At 44.0% G+C, this 23,279-nt stretch overlaps 1 protein-coding gene across 1 annotated transcript; it reads left to right on the top strand.

The window, feature by feature from the left end:
• Positions 1 to 8,517: 8,517 nt before the first annotated feature.
• Positions 8,518 to 15,495, top strand: LOC129563994 (rhox homeobox family member 1). The gene is made up of 3 exons (XM_055437645.2): positions 8,518 to 8,960; positions 11,447 to 11,492; positions 15,022 to 15,495. Exons 1-3 carry the CDS (start codon positions 8,518 to 8,520, stop codon positions 15,136 to 15,138), a joined length of 606 nt encoding a protein of 201 aa, XP_055293620.2. The 3' UTR covers positions 15,139 to 15,495.
• The last annotated feature ends 7,784 nt before the right edge of the window (positions 15,496 to 23,279 follow it).

The following is a 23,279-nucleotide window of genomic DNA, read 5'->3' as shown; positions in this document are numbered from 1 at the left end:
CATCACGTGGGGCGTTGGTAGGAAGCATGAGTGAGAGCAGAACTCAGGCCCCCAAGTTGCAACTTAGCTGACCAAGTACTGAGCACTTGGTCCGGCGTCTTCCCAGACCAAAGGCCTGTGCCTGATTTGTGGACGGGAAGAGTGGGCCCTCACCCTAGCTCCGTAGACCTTGGAGAGACGTTTAGGGACTATCTCCTGGCTCAGCCCGCCATATCCAGCAGCCAGTACTAAGTAAGGAGAAGCAATCAAACTAATACGTTCACCCCTTGGTGTCGCCGGGGATTGGTTCCGGACCCACCGGGGATACCAAAATCTGCGGATGCTCAAGTCCGATAGCGGGCCCTCCGCATCTCCGGATGTGAAACCCACAGATATGGAAGGCCGTCTGTTTGTTTACAGAAAAAAAAAAAAAAACAACTGTGTATAAGTGGACCAGCTAGGCCTTTGCGTGCTCTGAGTTTTTGCAGTGAGGCTGAAGTCCGAGTCTGCTCCAGCGGTCTCCAGGAGCACGAGTACAGGGTTGGGTTTTCTGAGCAGGCAAGGTGCTCAGATGCACTATGAAAACAAAACAAAACCCAGGCCCCCCCCTTAAGAAAGGCCCTTAGCCTATTTTGGTAACAAATCCACATCAAATTGCAAGTGTAGAAACCTGCACAGTGTTTAGAACACTCAAGAATGCTTATGTTGCTTTTGTTTTTGCCTTTGTTGCAACTATGGATTGTGCTACATCTTTATAAACAGTTCCTATTGCTTCTGGCTATAAATCCTCTACAGAGGTATACATGTCCCCTGTGGTGAACCTCTGTGGACATGGGTAAATTACCTGTTTTCTTGCAGCTGCCTCCTCCACCCCCTTATCTGCCTCATCATGTTTTCTAGAAACCTTCCTGAGCCCTTGCTGAGGAATAAATAAATTTTATTTATTGTCAAATAAAAGAGAGCCAGGCCAGATTGCAGGCTCTATGATTTTTCCTTGAAGAAGTGTTTTATGGATGCCCCAAGACTTGTTAATATCCTAAATACTGAAAATAACTTCTAACAATGGGCCCTACACTTGACAATGTACTTATCTTGTGTTATCTTACACAGCCATTTTTGTCCACCTCATTTGAGATCAGAAACCAAATCATTTTTGTAGGCTCCTAAATGTATCATGGGACCAGGTCATCTCACCTACAGTGCCTAAGGCATAATGCCTTCTGCTTCATGTTTCTGGAGAGTGGGTAAGAAATTAACTAAAAAAGGGTTTGGTGACCAATTCTTTTTCAAAAAGATGGTAAGAGATGGCAATCTGATACCTCTTCCTGATTTTAACCAAGATGTTTCCTCCTCATGTTGGCCCTGGTTGAGTTCAGCAGGCCTCTGCCTGTCTTGGCTTGATAGCCTATGCACAATTTTGGCTTAATATTAGTTATCTCATGAGAGACCTATTAGAGTTTTCATGATTTGCATTAGATTAGCTGAGAATTCTATGACAGCTCAGGAAGTGTGTCCCTTCACAGCTCAGATTTTCACAGTGAACTTGTGTTTTCCCAACTGTAGTAACTCATGTGACCCTTGACAAATGTTGCCGTACTTTGGCATCAGGCATGGTAGTGTTTTTCTTTAAATTTTACTTAACTTCACACTTTTAAAACATTAAATACTTAATGGAGCCTCAAGTAATAACCACAAATCATGGTTTGATGTATTAGATTTATGGGAGTGAGGGACCCTGGAGCCAGATTGTTGGAATCTAAATCCTGGCTGTGCTAACCATTTGCTAGCTGGCTAAACTGTTAGGTTTACTTAGTCTCACTTAATCTTGGTCTCTACATCTGTAAAATGAGGATAGCAATAGTAACTACATCACCAGGGTATTGTGAGAATTAACTGAGATGATAAAAACAAAATGCTATCAATGGCCATACTATGCTGTCTTATGTTTCTGACTTTAGTCCATTGTGTGGTTTATTTATTTATTCATGAAAGGTCCATGAAAGAAGAGAGATGATGGTTATTCTCTGGCAGTTGGCAATGCCAAAGAATGCTCAAACTACTGCACAATTGCACTCATCTCACACGCTAGTAAAGTCATGCTCAAAATTCTCCAAGCCAGGCTTCAGCAGTATGTGAACCGTGAACTTCCAGCTGTTCAAGCAGGTTTTAGAAAAGGCAGAGGCACCAGAGATCAAATTGCCAACATCCGCTGGATCATGGAGAAAGCAAGAGAGTTCCAGAAAAACATCTATTTCTGCTTCATTGACTATGCCAAAGCCTTTGACTGTGTGGATCACAATAAACTATGGAAAATTCTGAAAGAGATGTGAATACCAGACCACTTGACCTGCCTCTTGAGAAACCTGTATGCAGGTCAGGAAGCAACAGTTAGAACTGGACATGGAACAACAGATTGGTTCCAAATAGGTAAAGGAGTACGTCAAGGCTGTATATTGTCACCCTGTTTATTTGACTTATATGAAGAGATCGGAGAAGGCAATGGCAACCCACTCCAGTACTCTCGCCTGGAAAATCCCACATGCAGAGGAGCCTGGTAGGCTGCAGTCCATGGGGTCGCTAAGAGTCGGACACGACTGAACGACTTCACTTTCACTTTTCACTTTCATGCATTGGAGAAGGAAATGGCAACCCACTCCAGTGTTCTTGCCTGGAGAATCCCAGAGATGGGGGAGCCTGGTGGGCTGCTGTCTATGGGGTTGCATAGAGTCGGACACGACTGAAGCGACTTGACAGTGGCAGCAGCAGGAGAGTAGATCATGAGAAACGCTGGGCTGGAGGAAGCACAAGTTGGAATCGAGATTGCCGGGAGAAATATCAATAACCTCAGATATGCAGATGACACCACCCTTATGGCAGAAAGTGAAGAGGAACTAAAAAGCCTCTTGATGAAAGTGAAAGAGAAGAGTGAAAAAGTTGGCTTAAAGCTCAACATTCAGAAAACGAAGATCATGGCATCCGGTCCCATCACTTCATGGGAAATAGATGGGAAAACAGTGGAAACAATGGCTGACTTAATTTTTCTGGGCTCCAAAATCACTGCAGATGCTGATTGCAGCCAGGAAATTAAAAGACGCTTACTCCTTGGAAGGAAAGTTATTACCAACCTAGACAGCATATTGAAAAGCAGAGACATTACTTTGCCAGGAAAGGTCCGTCTAGTCAAGGCCATGGTTTTTCCAGTGGTCATGTATGGATGTGAGAGTTGGACTATAAAGAAAGCTGAGCACCAAAGAATTGATGCTTTTGAACTGTGGTGTTGGAGAAGACTCTTGAGAGTCCCTTGGACTGCAAGGAGATCCAACCAGTCCATTCTAAAGGAGATCAGTCCTGGGTGTTCATTGGAAGGACTGATGTTGAAGCTGAAACTCCAATACTTTGGCCACCTGATGCAAAGAGCTGACTCACTGGAAAAGACCCTGATGCTGGGAAAGATTGAGGGTGGGAGGAAAAGGGGACGACAGGATGAGATGGTTGGATGGCATCACTGACTCGATGGACATGGGTTCGAGTGGACTCCGGGAGTTGGTGATGGACCGCGAAGCCTGGCCTGCTGTGGTTCATGGGGTTGGAAAGAGTCGGACATGAGTGAGCGACTGAACTGAACTGAATCTTGTGTAAATATCTGATCTGGCTCAATGTCCAGAAAAATAAAGGACTTGTCCAATACTCAGAGCTGGTTGCTTCTTATCCTAGGCCTTCTGATGTTTCGAAAGCCTCATCTTTGATTAAGTACAGTTATAGAAGCCTTTAAATAAGTTAGAAGAATCTTCAGGGGAAAATAAACACTGGGCAGAATCTGCTAGTCTGACATTGATTACCTTTGACTAGGCAAGAGAGACCCGTTCTGTTGGCAAAACGGAGTGCTATTAGGACAAGCAAAGGGCTTTGAGCACAGAATTAGGCCCTGGGGGAACAAAGGTGAAGAGGGGCAGTGTAGGGAGATTCACAGTGAGGGCATACTGGCTATAAGCCTCCACTCACGATTCAGGATATCAGGAAGCTTAGTCTATGTGGGCCTCTTTCTGCATAATACAGACTCATAATTACACAGCCTCCCCTACCCCTGTCCCCAATAAGCCAAATCCCAAAGAAAAATCCTGGAGAGTCTGCCATGAAGAAAGACATGGAGACACTTTCTAAAGGGGGACAACTTATATACCCTTTATTTTGGGGAAGACAGTATGTACTCTGAAGTGCTGTTCTATTCTTTTTTAAACTTTCTGCATATATTTACAGATATTAGTTATTTGTTTGGGTTTTTTTTTTAAGTTTTTTGGCACATTAAATGGAGAAGCAGTGACTTCCCCAGTGGTCCAGGGTCTAAGACTTTGTGCTCCTAAGGCAGGAGGCTCAGGTTCCGATCCCTGGTGGGCAAATGATCAATAGATCCCACATGCTGCAGCTAAGACTTTGTATGCCAAAACTAAAAGATCCCGCATGCTGCAATGAAGATGGAGAATCCTGCTTGTGGCAACTAAGACCCAGTGTAGCCAAATAAATAAATATTTTTAAAAATAAAATAGTGCTTTAAGAAATAAAAAATATCATGCATTGAACCTGGACTGGAGATTCATTTCACGTATGATAATATACATGTTTCAATGTCATTCTCCCAAATCATCCCACCCTCACCCTCTCCCACAGAGTCCAAAAGACTGTTCTATACATCTGTGTCTCTTTTGCTGTCTCGTATACAGGGTTATCATTATCATCTTTCTAAATCCCATATATATGCACTAGTATACTGTATTGGTGTTTTTCTTTCTGGCTTACTTCACTCTGTATAATAGGCTCCAGTTTCATCCACCTCATTAGAACTGATTCAAATGTATTCTTTTTAATTGCTGAGTAATACTCCATTGTGTATATGTGCCACAGCTTTCCTTTCCATTCGTCTGCAGATGGACATCTAGGTTGCTTCCATGTCCTGGCTATTATAAACAGTGCTGTGATGAACACTGGAGTACATGTGTCTCTTTCAATTCTGGTTTCCTTGGTGTGTATGCCCAGGAGTGCGATTGCTGGGTCTTGTGGCAGTTCTATTTCCAGTTTTTTAAGGAATCTCCACCCTGTTCTCCATAGTGGTTGTACTAGTTTGCATTTCCACTAACAGTGTCAGAGGGTTCCCTTCTCTCCACACCCTCTCCAGCATTTATTGCTTGTAGACTTTTGGATAGCAGCCATTCTGACTGGCGTGAAATGGTACCTCATTGTGGTTTTGATTTGCGTTTCTCTGATTGTGAGTGATGTTGAGCATCTTTTCATGTTTTGTTAGCCATCTGTATGTCTTCTTTGGAGAAATGTCTGTTTAGTTCTTTGGCCCATTTTTTGATTGGATCGTTTATTTTTCTGGAATTGAGCTGCACGAGTTGCTTGTATAGTTTTGAGATTAATCCTTTATCAGTTGCTTCATTTGCTATTATTTTCTCCCATTCTGAAGGCTGTCTTTTCACCTTGCTTAGAGTTTCCTTTGCTGTGCAGAAGCTTTTAATTTTAATTAGGTCCCATTTGTTTATTTGTGCTTTTATTTCCAATAGTCTGGTGTACTGGGATGAACCAGAGGGATGGAATGGGGAGGGAGGTGGGAGGGGGGTTCAAGATGGGGAACACATGTACACCCGGGGCAGATTCATGTCAATGTATGGCAAAACCAATACAATAATGCAAAGTAATTAGCCTCCAATTAAAATAAATACATTTTTTAAAAAAAGAAAAAATAAATAGAGAGGCATAACAGTTGAGTCAGTAGCTCACCAGAGACAATGCTGGAGACTGCGGTTTTCATGGTGAATCAGAGCAGAGAAAGCCCCCTGCCCTTTGCAGCATCCAGGGCATCAGCACAACAGGACTTGACCACTTGCCCCTTTAACTGACTGATACCCACTGGGCTAAATGCAATCCTTGGGTTCTATCCTCAGTTAAGAAAGAGGAAGGAGGAAAAAAAATAATGAGATGGGGGGGCAAAAAAGAAAATAGGAAGAAATACACATTATGGGGAGAATAAAACACCACCAATGATGGAAAGGAGGCAATCAGGAGAGCAGGGCCAAAGCCTGACTTGCCATGTGTTGTGGGCCAGGCATGAACCTGTCTGACTCTTAGCTTCCTCGCCTAACCTCCTATGTGGGGCCCTCTTTAAAAAAACATAAAAGTGATTGAAGTAGGAAATGTGTGGTCATTCGTGAAGTTTTATTATTCCCGCCTCTATTGATCCTCACAACACCTCGTTTCACTTGGTAGTTATAATTGTTATCCTCGTTTTAATGATAATTGAACTAAGGCAAAGTATAAGCAGCTCACCAGATTAGCCAGCTTGCCTGTGAATGAACAAAGCTAGGGTTTAGATGCATGCAGTCATTCTGGCTCCAGAGCCATTGCTTTCATAAACTGGTTCCATCAGATCATGATTCCCATCTACCTTTGCTTAGAATGTGGCTCCATTTCTAATTTTTAATTTAAAAATTAACATTATATTAAATTTAACTTTAAAATTTTAAATAAAAATATTATCATGACTGTAGGGCAATAGTTACCTGGGATACATGGGTGACTGGAGGTTAGATAACACTGGAGGACACCTCTGGCCCTGGAGGAGGGCATGGTAACCCACTCCAGTATGCTTGCCTGGATAATTCCATGGACAGAGGAGCCTGGCAGTGCTACAGTTCATAGGGTCGCAAAGAGCCAGACATGACTGAAGGGACTTAGCATGCACGCATGCACACCCCCTGAAGTGTCACAGATGTCCTAGCTAGTCTAATGCAAACCATGAGGAGAACCTGTGTAGGTCTCTCATGTAATAACTGCTCCAAGGCCAAAAATTCATCACAGAGAATCTAGCCAAGAGATGAGGAGGCCTGCATAATCCAGCAAGAGTTAGTCTGAGGATGGAATATCTTGGTTAAAGTCAGTGAGGCTGTAGGATTGCCATCCTTTGACGTCTTTTTTAAAGTAAATTGTTCAGTGACCCTCTTTTAGATGATTTCTTAGACATCCTCCAGAAACATGAGGCAGGGGGCACTTATCTATCAGGCACAGTAAATGAGGTGCTTAAGCCCTGTGATCCCACAAAAATAAGTAAATTTCTTTCATAAAAGGATGCTGAAGACAGTGGTGGTTGTGATGGTAAAAAGAGGATAAATTATATACGATACTAAGCATAGGGCCCATTATGAGAAGCTATTTTGAATATTCAGGATATTAAAACCTCCCAGAGCATCTACAAAACACAACTTGAAGGGGGAACCATAGGGTTCTCAATCTGGCCTGGATCTCTTTTGACAATAAAATGTAATTTTGTTCTAAGCAGGAGATTGGAATGCTATTCCTAGCGAAAGGGAGGGGGAAAGGGGGAAATTCACCTGGGTTCACAGTTGGAGTTCAGCACAGGATGGACTGAACTTGTGCAGAAGACCTGCACCAGAAACGCTGGACTGGAGCACAGCAGCAGATGCATACTGCACTGTGCGGTCCTGAGCCCGTGCAAGGCAAACGTTCTTGGACACACTAAGCCCAGGGCTGTGGTGCACACCTGCACTCTGATGTGTATACATTGTGAAAACCCTGGAGTGCTTAAATTTTCTCAACTGTAGGGAGCTTCTTGCAGAGCTTATCTGTCCCGGAATCCTTTGCAGTCCAGCTGCGAGATCTTGCTCCCACCAATGGCAGGAACATGGGGTGCTCTGGAGAAACTCAGAGCAAGTACCCTAGTTCATTGTTTCACCTTAATCACTGACGTGTGGCATGTGCAGGTTGCCAAATATGAAAGGTTGGATCTTATAACAGTCTGCAAACTTTCCCACGGGAGCTCCTGCTGTTACTATGAGGTCTCATGCCTCCCACCCTTCCCCTACTCCTCCCCTAAAAATCAGCTTGCATTACCCAGGATAGCCCCTTCCTCAGGGTGGACACTCTGCAAGTGGGGAGTAGTGAACTGAACTGTAAACCAAAGCCCCAATTCCACAATACCCATGCTCCCACCAGCACACTGCTATCCCTGCTGCTGCTGCTGCTAAGTTGCTTCAGTCGTGTCTGACTCTGTGCGACCCCATAGACTGAAGCCCACCAGGCTCCCCTGTCCCTGGGATTCTCCAGGCAAGAACACTGGAGTGGATTGCCATTTCCTTCTCCAATGCATGAAAGTGAAAAGGGAAAGTGAAGTCGCTCAGTCGTGCCTGACTCTTCACGACCCCATGGACTGCAGCCCACCAGGCTCCTCCGTCCATGGGATTCTCTAGGCAAGAGTACTGGAGTGGGGTGCCATTGCTTTCTCCCTGCTATCCCTGGGTGTCCCCATTTGGGGGCCACGCCCCAGCCGCTTTCACGCCTAAGCAAGTCCCACTCCCAGTGGCTAGCGGTAAAAAGAGAGCCAATAGCCATCTCTCAAGGCGGAGCTTGGAGTGGGGGTGAACCCAGCCCAGACCGTTATATACTGTACCAGACAAAGGACTGAGGCACTCGGGCTCTTCGTTCTCAGCAGAGTTCGCAGAGGCACTGAGCTTCCACGGCGCACCAGCCATGGAGCTTCTGGAAGGGGACCACCAGTGTAGCCCCTACTGCCTGAGAGCTTGCACTTTGGATGTAAGACCTGCATTTGTGGAGGATCTAGAGCCAGAAGACAGAGAACGCTACTTGGTGGAAGGAGGAGGTCTGGGCTTCGTGGGTAACATGAATTACGTGAACCTCCTCAACCTAGAAGGCTACCAGAACCAAGGAGGCATCTGGAACCACCAGGGTCGCAACGGCGACCAGGAGCCGGAGCAGCAGACAGCTGAGGAGCCAGCTGAGAAGCCAGCTGAGGAGCCAGCTGATGAGCCAGGCTTGGTGGCGGCTGTCGCCCAGGCCGAGCAGTCGGAGAACCCGCCGCGCCGTCGCAGGCAGCGCGGGAAGTTCACGGCCCTGCAGCTGCGGGAGCTGGAGGACCTCTTCCAGGAGACTGAGTATCCGGATATACTTATCAGGTACTTGGCGGGCTCTGGGGGCGCTGGGTCCCAGGGGGTTTGGGCTCATTTCCAGGCTCCTCTATTCCTCTGCCGGGACTGTTCCTTCCCTTCCAAAGCCACAAAAATCAACCTGTACCCCAGGATGGGGGTGGGGGTAGGAATGCCTTAGTTACATGGATCCAGTTTTGAAAGTGGTCCATGGTTGTACAACTGTGGTAAAATGTATGTAAACATAAGATTTCCTGTTTTAACATTTTAAGTGTCCAGTTCAGTAGTGTTAAGGATATTAATATCGTTGGGCAAGCAAGCTGCAGAATTTTTTATCTTGCAAAACTAAAACTGAATGTGGAAGGCAAGCCACCATCCGCCTCCCCCACCCCCTCGAGCCCCCGAGGACCACGTTTCTTTCTACTTTCTCTTCATATGAATTTCACTACTCTGGGTGCTTCATATAAGTAGAGTTGTACAATGTTTGTCTTGTAATTGGTTTATTTCACTCAGTATTCATCCATGTTGGAGCACATGTCAGAATTTCCTTCCTTTTTAGGGCTGAGTAGTATTCCATTATATGTGAATACTGCTGTTTATCTGTTCCTTTATTAATGAGCATTTGGGTCGCTTTTACCTTTTCGCTATTGTGAATAACGCTGCTATGAGCTTGGGTGTGCAAATAACCGACACATTGTTTTCAATTCTTTGAGGTTTCACCCAGAAATGGAATTGCTGAATCATATGGTAATTCCGATTTTAGGGTTTTTTTTTTTTTCTTTTGAGCTACTGTTCTCTTTTCCATAGTGGCCACACCATTTTACATTCCCACTCGGAGTGTACAAGGATTCTAATGTATGCACATTCTTGTCAATGTTTTTTTTTCTTTTTTTCTGTTTTTTGATTATTAGTCATCTTAATGAATGTGAAGTGGTATCTCATTGTGATGTTGATCTGCATTTCCCTGTTGATTAGTGATGTTGAACATCCTTTAATGTACTTATTCAAATCCTTTGCCCATTTTATGCTTTAAAAGCCTCTTGATGAAAGTGAAAGAGGAGAGTGAAAAGGTTGGCTTGAAGCTCAACATTCAGAAAACAAAGATCATGGCATCTGGTCCCATCACTTCATGTGAAATAGATGGAAAAACAGTGGAAACAGTGTCAGACTTTATTTTTTTGGGCTCCAAAATCACTGCAGATGCTGATTGTAGCCATGAAATTAAAAGACGCTTGCTCCTTGGAAGGAAAGTTATGACCAACCTTGACATTATATTAAAAAGCAGAGACATTACTTTGCCAACCAAGGTCCGTCTAGTCAAGGCTATGGTTTTTCCCGTGGTCATGTATGGATGTGAGAGTTGGACTGTGAAGAAGGCTGATCGCTGAAGAATCGATGCTTTTGAACTGTGGTGTTGGAGAAGACTCTTAAGAGTCCCTTATACTGCAAGGAGATCCACCAGTCCATTCTAAAGGAGATCAATCCTGGGTGTTCATTGGAGGGACTGATGCTAAAGATGAAACTCCAATACTTTGGCCACCTCATGTGACGAGTTGACTCACTGGAAAAGACTCTGATGCTGGGAAAGGTTGGGGGTGGGAGGAGAAGGGGACGACGGAGAATGAGATGGCTGGATGGCATCACCAACTCTGTGGACATGAGTTTGAGTGAACTCCGGGAGTTGGTGATGGACAGGGAGGCCTGGCATGCTGTGATTCATGGGGTCGCGGAGAGTCGGACACGACTGAGCGACTGAACTGAACTGAACTGAACTGAAAACTAATATATTTTTTCTGAACTTTTATTGTAGTAAAATACACATAATATAAAATTTGCTATCTTTACCATTTAAAACATTTTTCATTTATATATCTTTGAACTTGGTCTTAGTTGCATAGGACTTTTCTCTAGAGGCAGAGGCAGCGGGGTAGGGGAGCGCGCTACTATCTAGTTGCAGTTTGCGGGCTTTTCGTTTCACGGGCTTTTCATTACCGTGGCTTCTTTTACTGCGGAGCGTGGGCTAGGGCGCCCCCTGGCTTCAGTAGTTTGCAGCACCTGAGCTTCAGTTCCTTCAGCTCCCAGGCTTTAGAGCACAGACTCGGTAGTTGTGGCCGGCTTGGTTGCTCCGTGGCATGTGGGATTTTCCCTGATCAGGGATCAAACCGGTTTCTCCTGCATTTGCAGGCGGAGTCTTTACCAGTGAGCCACCAAGGAAACCCCATTTCCATTTTTAAGCGTACACTTCCATGATATTAAAATAAGTACATTCTTATTGTGCAACTATCACCACCAAACCACCACCAGAATTCTTTTCCTCTTGCAAAAGTGGAACTCTGAACCCATTACATAGGAACAGCCTGTTCCCCCCTTCTCCCAGTCCCTGCTAACCGCTATTCTTCTTTCAGAGGGGTCTTGAGGGGAGAATACAAAATTTAAAACAAGCATAAAACGTGTATCTAAATATTTCATCTACAACTCAAATACTAAAATAAACACTTGTGGTTTTCTCTCCTCAGAAGGGAGATTGCAAGACGCTTGGGTTTGACTGACACCAGAGTGCAGGTCAGTAAGCCTGAAAAAAACTTGATGGGGCAGCCATTCTAAAACTGACTTGGGGATTTGAACACCTTGTTCTGGATACTCTCAATACTCTCATGTTGTCTTTTTTATGTTGGCAAATAAGTTTCTATTTCAGTAGTTTTTGTGGGTAACAAACTCCAGCTTATACATATTTCCTGTTACCACAGGGAACATGATTTCCTAAAGGAAAAGAAAAAACGAAATACTTTCCCTAATCTGTGTATAAAATTTAAATATATATGTATTTACAAACATAGATATGTATATCTATATACATGTATATGTGTATATTCAGTAAGATTCAACTCCTAACAGTGGTATCCTCTAGGGAGCACTTCTGCGTGGAGTCATGTTGGGGCTCAGCCTGACTTTGGAAGTATTCAAATTAATATACAGAGGAACAGGTTGTAAGAGGGCTCAATTGTACTAAATTATTTAAAACTCTTTGCTAAATGAGTGAATTGATAAATATCAGGGTGAGGGAGTAGTGTATCCACAGAACACAATACGTGAGTGACTAATAAATGTTTAGTTAGGCTGAGACTGATAGGGGAAGATAGTTTAAAAGTCTAATTGCCTGGCCCTCCTTCTTTTGTTTTGAAGTGTTTTGGATGGCAGTATAGAGAGTGGCGGCCCTAAATTTTAATTTTCTAGAATACTTGGATGTATCAATCTGAAAACATTGCTAGAATAGTCACATTATGATGAGAATGGGGGAAAGTTTGCAAACTTTGGAAATTTGTCTAAAGAATAAAACAGCAAAAAAAAATTGAATTAATAATTGACCCAACAAGTATGAAAAGGTTAGAGAAGAATTACAGATACTACACAAATTCAGCATTATGAATCTACTAAATGTATAAGTGAGTATTCTCTTGAGGAATTTCTAACATCTAAGGATGTTTTTCCCATTTTGGTAGGACTATTTTTTTACTTAATTTATTTTAATTGGAGGCTAATTACTTTACAATAGTGTGGTGGGTTTTGCCACACATCGACATGAATCAGCCATGGGTGTACATGTGTTCCCCCATCCTGAACCCCCTCCCCACCTCCCTCCCCACCCCACCCCTCTGGGTTGTCCCAGAGCACCTGCTTTGAGTGCCTTGCTTCATGCATCAAACTTGCACTGGTCATGTATTTTGCATATGGTAATACACGTTTCATTGCTGTTCTCTCATATCATCTTACACTCGCCTTCCCCTTGGTGAAGAGGCGAGTTTTATGGAATTTGTTTGGTGAGGGGTGGGTGGCCCTCATGTCTGGGTAGATTTCCTAGCTACATTAATTTCAAACATTTTTCATTCCCTCAGGCAGTGATAACTAATTTATAGGTCCTGAGATCAAAAGGTGACCAAAAAACACCATAATTTTATCAAAGCTTTATTTGCCCAAGAAGAAAAGAAAATAAGGACGAGAGTTGATTAGCTTTGCCACAGAGCACATGCATGAACCAGGGACCAGTGCTGCGGAGCCAGTGGCGGGGTGTCTGAAAAGCAGCCCAACAGTCAGCCTCTTGAGTATCGGCATCCTAACGCCCCAACCTGGGCCCACAGGCCTGGCTCAGGTCGGAAAGGTTAGAAGGAGGTTAGGAAGACTTTCTCAAGCTGCCCAGGCATTTGCAGAAGAAAAGAAAAACTTAAAGTTTAGTGACTTGCTTTCTCCCTCCCCAGGTTTTCATGGTCCTCTTTTGGTGGTATTCTGAAGAGAATATGAGCCACAGGAAACAAATCAGGGGAAAACTTAGTATTCTCATCTATTTCCAAACCGTACAGCATGAATTTTCAGTAATACACGATTTTCCACCTTTCACTTGCAAATAGAGCTATTTTGTGAAACCAGTATTGGAAATACAGACCTTATGTGAGCCTAGGGCACAACCAGCTTTGGGCTTTGATTCTGTTTACAGAGATTTGACCACTGGTGGTACATTTAGAGCCCCACTCCCTAAAATGAGCCCTGTTACACCAGCCTGGTTTAGACTATCCATGCAGCAGAGAGACTGCAAATCCTAAGAGGGAAGAATGAAAATGAGGTCTCAGGTAGGGAAAGAGGGCTCTTTGGGTCACTTAAACTTTACAGTTTGGGAACTTTTGAAAGGATTGAAATACGGTGTCAACCCCCATTAACTAGGACATTGAGAGACAGTGAAGTCTGACAGTTTTGTTAGTTTGTTTGCAAAAATAGTGGACAGACTTAATTTTCAACCCTGCCCTCCAACTATAGTTCTCCTCCCCAAAGTAACCATTCTTTGCTTCATATAAATCTTATTTTTTAGTTTTTATTCGAGTATAGTTGATTTACGTTGTTGTGTTAGTTTCAGGTGTACAGCAAAGTGGTTTTGTATAAATCTTAACAGAAGTATTCAATGCATATAAAGGCAATTATGTGTATATTCTTGAAAAAAATATAAATGATAGTATCCTATACACACACTGTTCTTTACCTTAATAATATAGCTTGCTTAGAGAGTGTTCCATGTTGATTAAAAAATGTATATTAATACATAATGGGCAGATACTTAGGGAGGAGCCATTTAATGATCCCTTGCTCTGATTGTTGTCCACTATCTTCCAAAAATGCCTGTTCCACCTTCTTGCCTTAAGGATAAGGGATGGGATTGGGACCTCCTGGTTGAGTTGCAGCACCTAGGATAACCTGCCATGCTGGACACCAGCGGCTCCAGTCCAGGATCCTGGAACTCTAGCCAGAGCAGAGTGAGCTGCCTTGGTCCTGAGCCCAGGAAGGTTTGTAGGATGGCGTAGGTTGGAACATGCAGAATTGACAATGGTGACCGTGGTATGCCTCTTTCCTCTACACTCTTGGGCGGCCTAAGGTTTTCAAGAGTCTTTGTTAACTTGGGTTGAGTTGATCTCAACTTAACACTACAGGCTAAAATATTAAGGCAGTGTCCAGAGCTTCAACAACTCTCATTTCCCGGTGAGACAAGTCACAACCCACCCTGGGCTCCTTTGCCAGACCACCTTTCTAACTCTCAAGACCTTTCAGAGGACTAATGACCCCTTAGACATCCTTCTGTTTAAAAATCCAACAAGTTCCTTCCTATTAATTATTTACTTCACACCAAAGATAGGCTTTTCAAATAGGGAGCCATTCCCTTCAGTATGACCTTAAATAGATCCACTACTTACCATACCTAAATCCACCCCGAACAAGATGACCCTCTCCCTAGTGAGGACAGGTACAGTAATTTATAAATTAAACCTGCATCTAATACTTGGGAAAAAATTAGAATATGAAAATCTCATGGAGAGAGATAAAAATAATAAGCTTATGCCAGAACTGGGCCCACAGTAGAGCTCATCAAGAGTGAGCTGAAAAGAGGGGTGTGGTGGTTTATTTTTCCTGAGGTACTTTAGCAAGAAGGAAATAGCATCTCCTGATGCCCTTGGAAATCTCAATGTCATATAAAGTTGCAAGCTGTATTTTTTGTATTATGACATTAACTATTCAATACCCTAAACCAATCTTTTCTCCCCTCTGATTGTAGGTTTGGTTTAAGAATAGGAGAGCCAAGAGTCGGAGAAATGAGACAGCAGCCATGGTTCAAGCTCCAGCACCTGCTGCCAGGAGGCCCGTTTACCTCATCCTGGTAGATGGGCCCTAAGATCCTGTCCTGGTTCTGGAGCCATATTGGAGATGGGTTCTTCTGGCGCCACTGACACCTGGGCTGCCCATGCCACCCATACCTCCTCTGTACTTGTGTTAGCAAAAAATAGACAAATTCTCAATATATTTGACTCTGTGTATCAAATTGGCCCAGTGGGTTATGTGTGAAAATTGTTAAGGAAATGCCATTTCAACAGAATGTCAAGGCAGCCTCCTTCCATGAGGTGACATCCTGGAATCACTACTAGTAGGTTGTGTGTATGTTGCAGAAGTTTCCCAAGCACCCATGGTGAGTTTGCACTGACCCATATATTCTCCTCCATCTCTCTCATCACCTTCATCCTTATCCCCACCCTGCCCCTTTGGGACCACATACATATGCACAATGAGGTGGGGTGAGTCCCTAGTGTGAGAAGAGGGTGTTTCCAGACAGGGCTGAGCTCCGTTCGTGCTGACAAGTTCAAGCTGAACACTGGAATCCTAAGGCCATCTTCCCTTAGGAGGCTGCTCGAAAGGACTCGTGGGAAGGTGATAGCCGAGCATTCATCCCACGTGCTCCAAACTCTGTTCAATGTCCTCTCTGGGAAGAAGATGGGGGAATAGGAGTCCTTCTGGCACACAGGTTCTGCTGCTTCAAAAGAAACATTAGAGATTTCATCAGGCCAGAAAAAGGCACTTCTCCCTTTTTTCCCCTCTCCCCACCAGCCTGGGAAAGCATATTCTTCACTCTTTCCCAGCTCAGTTCAGTTCAGTCGCTCAGTCGTGTCCGACTCTTTGCGACCCCATGAATCACAGCACGCCAGGCCTCCCTGTCCATCACCAACTCCCGGAGTCCACCCAAACCCATGTCCATTGAATAGGTGATGCCATCCAACCATCTCATCCTCTGTTGTCCTCTTCTCCTCCTGCCCTCAGTCTTTCCCAGCATCAGGGTCTTTTCAAATGAATCAGCTCTTCGCATCAGGTGGCCAAAATATTGGAGTTTCAGCTTCAACATCAGTCCTTCCAATCAACACCCAGGACCGATCTCCTTTAGGATGGACCGGTTGGATCTCCTTGCAGTCCAAGGGACTCGCAAGAGTCTTCTCCAACACCACAGTTCAAAAGCATCAATTCTTTGGCACTCTGCTTGCTTTATAGTCCAACTCTCACATCTATACATGACTACCGGAAAAACCATAGCCTTGATTAGACGGACCTTTGTTGGCAAAGTAATGTCTCTGCTTTTTAATATGCTGTCTAGGTTGGTCATAACTTTCCTTCCAAGGAATAAGCGTCTTTTAATTTCATGGCTGCAATCACCATCTGCAGTGATTTTGGAGCTCCAAAAAATAAGGTCTTGACACTGTTTCCACTGTTTCCCCATCTACTTACCATGAAGTGATGGGACCACATGCCATGATCTGTTTCCTGAATGTTGAAGCCAACTTTTTCACTCTCCTCTTTCACTTTCATCAAGAGGCTCTTTAGTTCTTCTTCACTTTCTGCCATAAGGGTGGTGTCTCTGCATATCTGAGGTTACTGATATTTCTCCCAGCAACCTTGATTCCAGCTTGTGCTTCCTCCAGCCCAGTGTTTCTCATGATGTACTCTCACAACTTCAAATTTATTTTGTCACCTTCAACATCCAATTTCTGCTCTTAGACACTAAAAGGGAACCTCTTGGTTTAATGGTGCTCCAAGCAAGAATAAGGTGTTTGCCCAAGCAGTGCTCCAGAATAATCACTCTGCAAAGAAGCAGTCATGTCTTTCCTTTATTCATATTGTTTCCTTTGTGTGAAATGACCAGGGTAAGAAAAAAAGTAAATTTAGGAGAGTGAAAAACAGGCCTGCTTTTCAAAAAACATTAATTTCCTCTCAGCTGACCCCTTCTTGTTGAGTAATCTTTAGTAATGTGAGTATCCTTAAATGAAGTTTGATATTAAAAGTGATTAAAGATTGCAGTGACTACAGATAAGGTGCCATGGTTACATCAGAATTTCCTCTCATGGAAGTTAATCAAAGACCAGTTTCACAGCACTTCTGTGCTCACACATGAAGGAGACTGTTTTCTCAGGAAAGCGTACACTCGTTGCCACAGTGTCCACTAATTTTTTGGGCTTCCCAGGTGGCTCAGTGGTAAAGAATCCACCTGCCAATGCAGGGGATGCAAAAGAAGTGGGTTCGATCTCCAGGTCACGAAGATCCCCTGGAGAAGGAAATGTCAGCCCTCTCCAGTATTCTTTCCTGGAGAATCCCGTGGACAGAGGAGCCTGGCGGGCTACAGTTCATGACTGAGCTGTAAGGACATGAGCTGTATAGGACATGACTGAGTGACTAAACAAGCACTAATTTTTATTCCATCTTACCACTTTTCTCACTTGTGAGTGTCAAATGTAACAAAGTGGTTGTCATGTCAGGCTTCCACAGAGAGAAGGATGTTACTGCTACCCAGAGACACCAGGACTTGTTGGGAGTGGGAAAAATTTGAGAATGTTCCCATGTATGCCCACTGTCATTCTCACCAGATGATTTTGAAATCAAAAATTCTTATTTCCTAGTATTGACCACTACCCTTTTTTTAATTTTTTATTATTTATATTTATTTGACTGTACCAGGTCTTAGTTGCAGCATGCTGGATCTTGGTTCCCTGACCAGGGATCGAACCCCAGCTCCCTGCACTGGGAGTGCGGAGTCTTAGTCACCAGACCGTCAGGGAAGTCCCACCACTGTCCTTTTTTAAACATGAGGTTTCTCAGTACTTTAAGGACCCTCAAACTACAGGGCCTGTACAAGAAAGCTTCAGGACACTGTCAGACCCACTCCTAAGCGCTTCTCCACTCTGGCTACAGTGGAAAAGGACCACATTCAGCCTTTCCAACCTGCGACTGAAAGCCAGAGAATACTCAGCACAAATCCTCCAGTCAACCCTCACAGCAAGTCTGATACACACTAATGAAGAACTTTTCTTTTTTAATGCTCAGGCTGCCTGGGAAAAACAAAAAAAGGGAATATCTATCCTGTAAGTGCTGGTATCTTCATCATACACTTTCATTATTATTTTTGGGGGGCAGTGGAGCACACAGGATCTTAGTTCCATTACCAGGGATTGAATCCATGCCCCCTGTAGTGGAAGTGTGGAGTCTTAACCAATGAACAGCCAGCAAAGTCTCCATTCTTTTTTAAAACATGTCTACTTCTTTCGGATGCCAGATGAATTAGGGCAGAGAGGTGGCATGAGGCATAAGAAATCAACAAAACAGGGACTTCCCTGGTGGTCCACTGGCTAAGATTCTGAGCTCCTGGTGCAAGAGGCCCCAGGTTCGATCCTGGTCAAGGAACTAGATCCCACATGCCCCAACTAAGAGTTCGCATGCCACCACTAAAGATTCTACGTGCCAAAACTAAGACCTGGTACAGCCAAATAAATATATCTTTAAAAAGAAAAGAAATAAGCAAAACATTTACCCTTAGTCTAGGTTTGCAAGACATAGGTCTTCTAAAACTAATCCCACAATTTAATCAGTGCCCCAAAGCGAACTTCTCTCAAGGTACATTGCAAATATCCCAAAGACGTAGATCAGAAATCAATTATTCTGACATAAGAAATAATCTGGATTAATAAAATCTTTAGAAACTGGCTACCAACAACTACAGAGAACTGAGGTAGGTTGTCTTTGCAGATGTTCATTTTGGCTAAAAAGTTGTATATAAGCATCATCTTACAAGGAGTGCAGTAGATTCAGCCTATTACAATAGTAATAGTTCTAGATGTAGTGTTGCTTTCTAAAATTTTCCACAATGAAGAATACACGCCAGTGAACTTTCAAAATAGGTTGGTGATCAAATAAAAGTGAGAGTCACTCAGTCGTGTTCAACTCTTTGCGACCCCATGGACTGTAGCCCACAAGGCTCCTCTGTCCATGGAATTCTCCAGGCCAGAATACTGGAGTGGGTAGCTGTTCCCTTGTTCAGGGGATCTTCCCAACCCAGAGATCTAACCTAAGTCTCCCACATCGCAGGCAGACTCTTTACAATCTGAGCCATCAAGGAAGCCCAGAAAGAAGGTACTGTCAACTAAAAAAATGCACAATCTAAAAGTTGAGAATTATGTTTTATTTGGTGGACAAAACTGAGGACTTTAAGCCAGAAAGTCTCTCACATAGCTCTGAGGGATGGCTCCAAACAGGTAAAGGAGGAGCCAAGCTACATAAAAAACCAGGTAGTTGGAATATCAAAAGATTACTGTTAATTCAAGAAAACCAAATATTTAGCACTTTTCTGTATATGGGAAGATGCAAGAGTCTGGGCTTATGGAAATCATTCCTTTGCTTTCAAAGGACACTGGCTCAGCTATCTGGGCCGGTGTCCAGCTTTTCTCAGTCCTGAATCCCCTCAGGGTGCACCGTTGTGGGAGGGCCGCAGGGGCTGTCAGCTTGATGACTGCACCATCCTTCATTCACATTATGAACTGGCTGGGGACTTCCCAGGTGGCTCAGTGGTAAAGAATCCACCTGCCAGTGAAGGAGACATGCTTCAATCCCTGGGTCAGGAAAATCCCCTGGAAAAGGGCACGGCAACCCACTCCAGTATTCTTGCCTGGAGAATCCCATGGACAGAGAAGGCTGGTGTGGTGGGCTACAGTCCATGGGGTCACACAGAGCTGGACACGACTGAAGCGACTTAGCATGGAAACAACATGAACTGTTTGAGGGGAAAAACTTTTTTTAAAAAACCAGATTCATGTAACCTGGATCTTGATTCAAACAAATATAATGAGAACCTTGGAGGTCTAACTCAGAAGTGCCTGACAATCAAAATTCCAAGATCTTATTTTTTAAAATTTTATTTATTTGGCTGCACCTGGTCTTAGTTACAGCATGTGGGATCTAGTTCCCTGACCAGGGATCAAATCCAGGTCCCCTGCATCGGGAGTGCAGAGTCCCAGCCGCTAGACCACTGGGGCAGTCCTCCAAGCTCCTATTTTAACTGCAAGTACTCAGAAACAAAGGGCAGGGGGAAAGGAAGGAACCAGAAACAATCTTATCAGGCAGTACAAGAGTGTGGTCCCTCCAAACAGGTGTGAAAAGTGCCTTTTTAAATTAAGAGAAGAGTTCCTATAAATACATACAAAATAGGGCGATGAAGTTTGTTTTGAGTTGTCTTAAAAAAAACGAAACTACATTTGCCTGAATTCTGAATATGGGGCATTGTGCTTACTACAGGGCACACACACGGCACACGTAGTGAACACCATGCTGTCATCTGGTGCTGATGTAGCTCCCCTAGGAAATTTCAGACCCTGGAAGTGAAATAAGGAAGCTAAAATAGAATCCTTCCCTGGATTTCCTGATTGGTAAGTTCAGCTTGGTCCACACCATTGACTGGGGGTCTCAAAACCTTGAGTGGGACTTTGTGGCTCAGGGGTAAAGAACCTGCCTGCCAATGCAGGGGATACAGGTTAGATCCCGGGTCCAGGAAGAACCCACATGTCTCAGGGTAACTAAGCCTGTGTGCCACCACTACTGTGCTCGAATGCTCTAGAGCCTGTGCTCCACAAGAGAAGCCACTGCAATGAGAAGCTTATGCACCGCAACTAGAGAGTAGCCCTCGACTGCTGCGACCAGGGAAAGCTTGAGTGCAGCAACGAAAACCCAGCACAGCCATAAATAAATAAAAACCTCAGGAGTCACTTGCTATGACAACATACCTCTCATCACATACCCCTCACCCTAAGAATGCTGCTTGAGGTGGGAGGGAGTTTCAAGAGGGAGGGGACGTGTGTATACCTATGGCTGACTCATGTTGATGTTTGGCAGAAACCAACACAATATTGTAAATCTATGATTCTCCAATTAAAAATAAATACATAACATTTGAATAATAGAAATACGAAAAATGACATTACTTTTACTTTGGGATTCATTTGAGATTTTCCTTACCCTCCCTCCCATTAAACCAGTACAGTAGGGCATCTCAAGGAAAGTACCTTTTTGTCTTCTGGGTGGGGGTTGGGAGGGTGGAGTGTGTGGGGGGGGTAACACCCAGGTTAAAGAAAGAAATCACAGTAGTCTCTCTGCACCACAGGGGACCTCTGTGGGCATCCAATCCACTCCTTTCATAGTACAGATGAGGGAACGCAAGCCCAGAACAGTGGGGTGGCCTGCAAGAGAGGGCATGTGGAATTCGTCACAGAGACGGCGTCTCTGGGTGACCGTCCTGTTCCCGGGGCCTGGATTCATCCAGCTCTGGGCAGTGCTGAGGCAGGTTCAGCTCTTCAACACTTATCACCTCCACCGTGCACAGAACTCTTTCCTTCAAAGAGCTGTTGACTTCAAGTTCCTCACTCAACCTCAGCACTAAGGCCCCTAGCCCCCATCCTTAAGGCACGCAGTCTCCTAGTGTTCACTCCCGCACAGAGGGTTGAGAGAGGGATGCCACGCCTACTGGATCACAGAAGCTGTGATTCCATGACAACAGCCATTTCCTCCAATCTCCCGCAAAGCCAAGCCTGCCCTCTGGCAGCACAACTCAGGAACAACAGCCTGCTGCGCACACGTGTTGAATAAGCTTCTTAAGGAAAGATGGCTGATAGCTTGGAAAACTTAATTATGCCAATAGGAATACAAAAGACTTTTAAAGCCCATTCTTTCGTGTTTCACAAACAAGGGGATACAAGTGATTTAAAAGGTGGTATTTTGCTACGCTCAGTCCCCTCCAAACCTCAGCCCCCAGACAAAACTAGGGCCTTTATGAGCACTGTAGAGTTGGAACTTGATTTTCTATTCCAGGCCTAAGAATCATGGTTTAGGAAAGTCCCGGGTGGTCCAGTGGCTAAGACTCCATGCTCCCAATGCAGGGGGCTCAGGTCCGACCTCTGGTCAGGGAACTAGATCCCACATGCCACAACTAAGATCTAACGCCACCAAATAAATAAATTAAAAAAAAAAATCTTGGTTTAGGTGTAGGCAAGATAACAACCAAGGAAGAGTCTCTGTCCCATTCCCCTTGAACATGGTTGTAAAAGGAGTGAAGCAAAGGATACTTTGAAATTAGAAGTGGAAAACAAAGTTGTAGTAACTAGAGGGAGAAAGAAATCCATGTCAATGGCTGGGCACAGAGTTGCTGCTGGGATGTAGGGAGCTGGGTGGTCAGCTGGGCGGGGAGGTAGCCAGTGCGACACAAGTAGATGATTCTGACCAGCTGAGCTTTATAAGACCAAAAAAAAAAAAAAATACAGAGAAAGGAAAAACAGAACTCAGGTTCATGTGCAAATGAGTCCCTAACATTTTCCACAGCTCCCATCACAAGATCAAGCAGCAGGGTTGTCTTTTTCTCTCTGGTTTACCCTCCTTTTAACTCAAAAAATTCACATGAAGCAATTTCACCAGAATTGAAATACTCATAAGGAAGGAGGGAAACTTAAGACAGGAAAAGAGTCTAAAAATGTGATAGCTTCTGGCCCAGTCTCCAGTCTCAGCACCCTTCGAAACAGCCAGGTTCCATTTTGTCATTCTAACCAGAAGAAGGATTTCTCAGGAGTTCCATGGACCCACTCATTCACATCCAAACCTCAACTCCAGTCGGAACTCAGAAATACTGAAAGGTGTCAAGTTAGTTCTCACATATTCTGTTAAATTGAGGATTCACTTTAATATAGTCTCATGCAATACTTCTGGATAAAATTAAACAGATCAAATGATTGGCTATTGATGAGGGATTTTTTGTTTTCTTTTACAATTGTAAGAATAGGTTAGCATAAGAACGGCCATCCTAGAGGCCGGAAAAACCATTTTTACTGAGTACGTGACTTGAGGGAGGAAGAACTAGATAAAACCTGGGAGACAAGTTAATCTTAAGTATCAGGAAGGCAAGTTAATCTTAAACACCAAGGATGTGGGCGGCTTCGACACTGAAAATTAGGTAAACAGGTCTGATAAACTTATCTCCTTAAGACCCCAGGAAAGAGATAGGCACAGCTGTGTGTGTGTGTAATGAAAAAATTCCTGTGAGTCAGGTAATTTAGAAATATCATGATTTGAAAATGCTATATAACCCCTTGGCTCTGAGTGCTCGGGGTCCTTGTTGAAACCCGCTGCGTCGGGCGGACACTTGGACCCCAGCTAGCTGGAAATAAACCTCGTTGTGTGTCCTGCATT

This window comes from Moschus berezovskii, chromosome X (genome assembly GCF_049115385.1).
Source record: "Moschus berezovskii isolate FMDL1 chromosome X, NW_MosBer_1.0, whole genome shotgun sequence".
In the NCBI taxonomy this organism is placed as follows: Eukaryota; Metazoa; Chordata; class Mammalia; order Artiodactyla; family Moschidae; genus Moschus; species Moschus berezovskii.
This window is presented reverse-complemented; position numbering and strand designations above follow the sequence as displayed.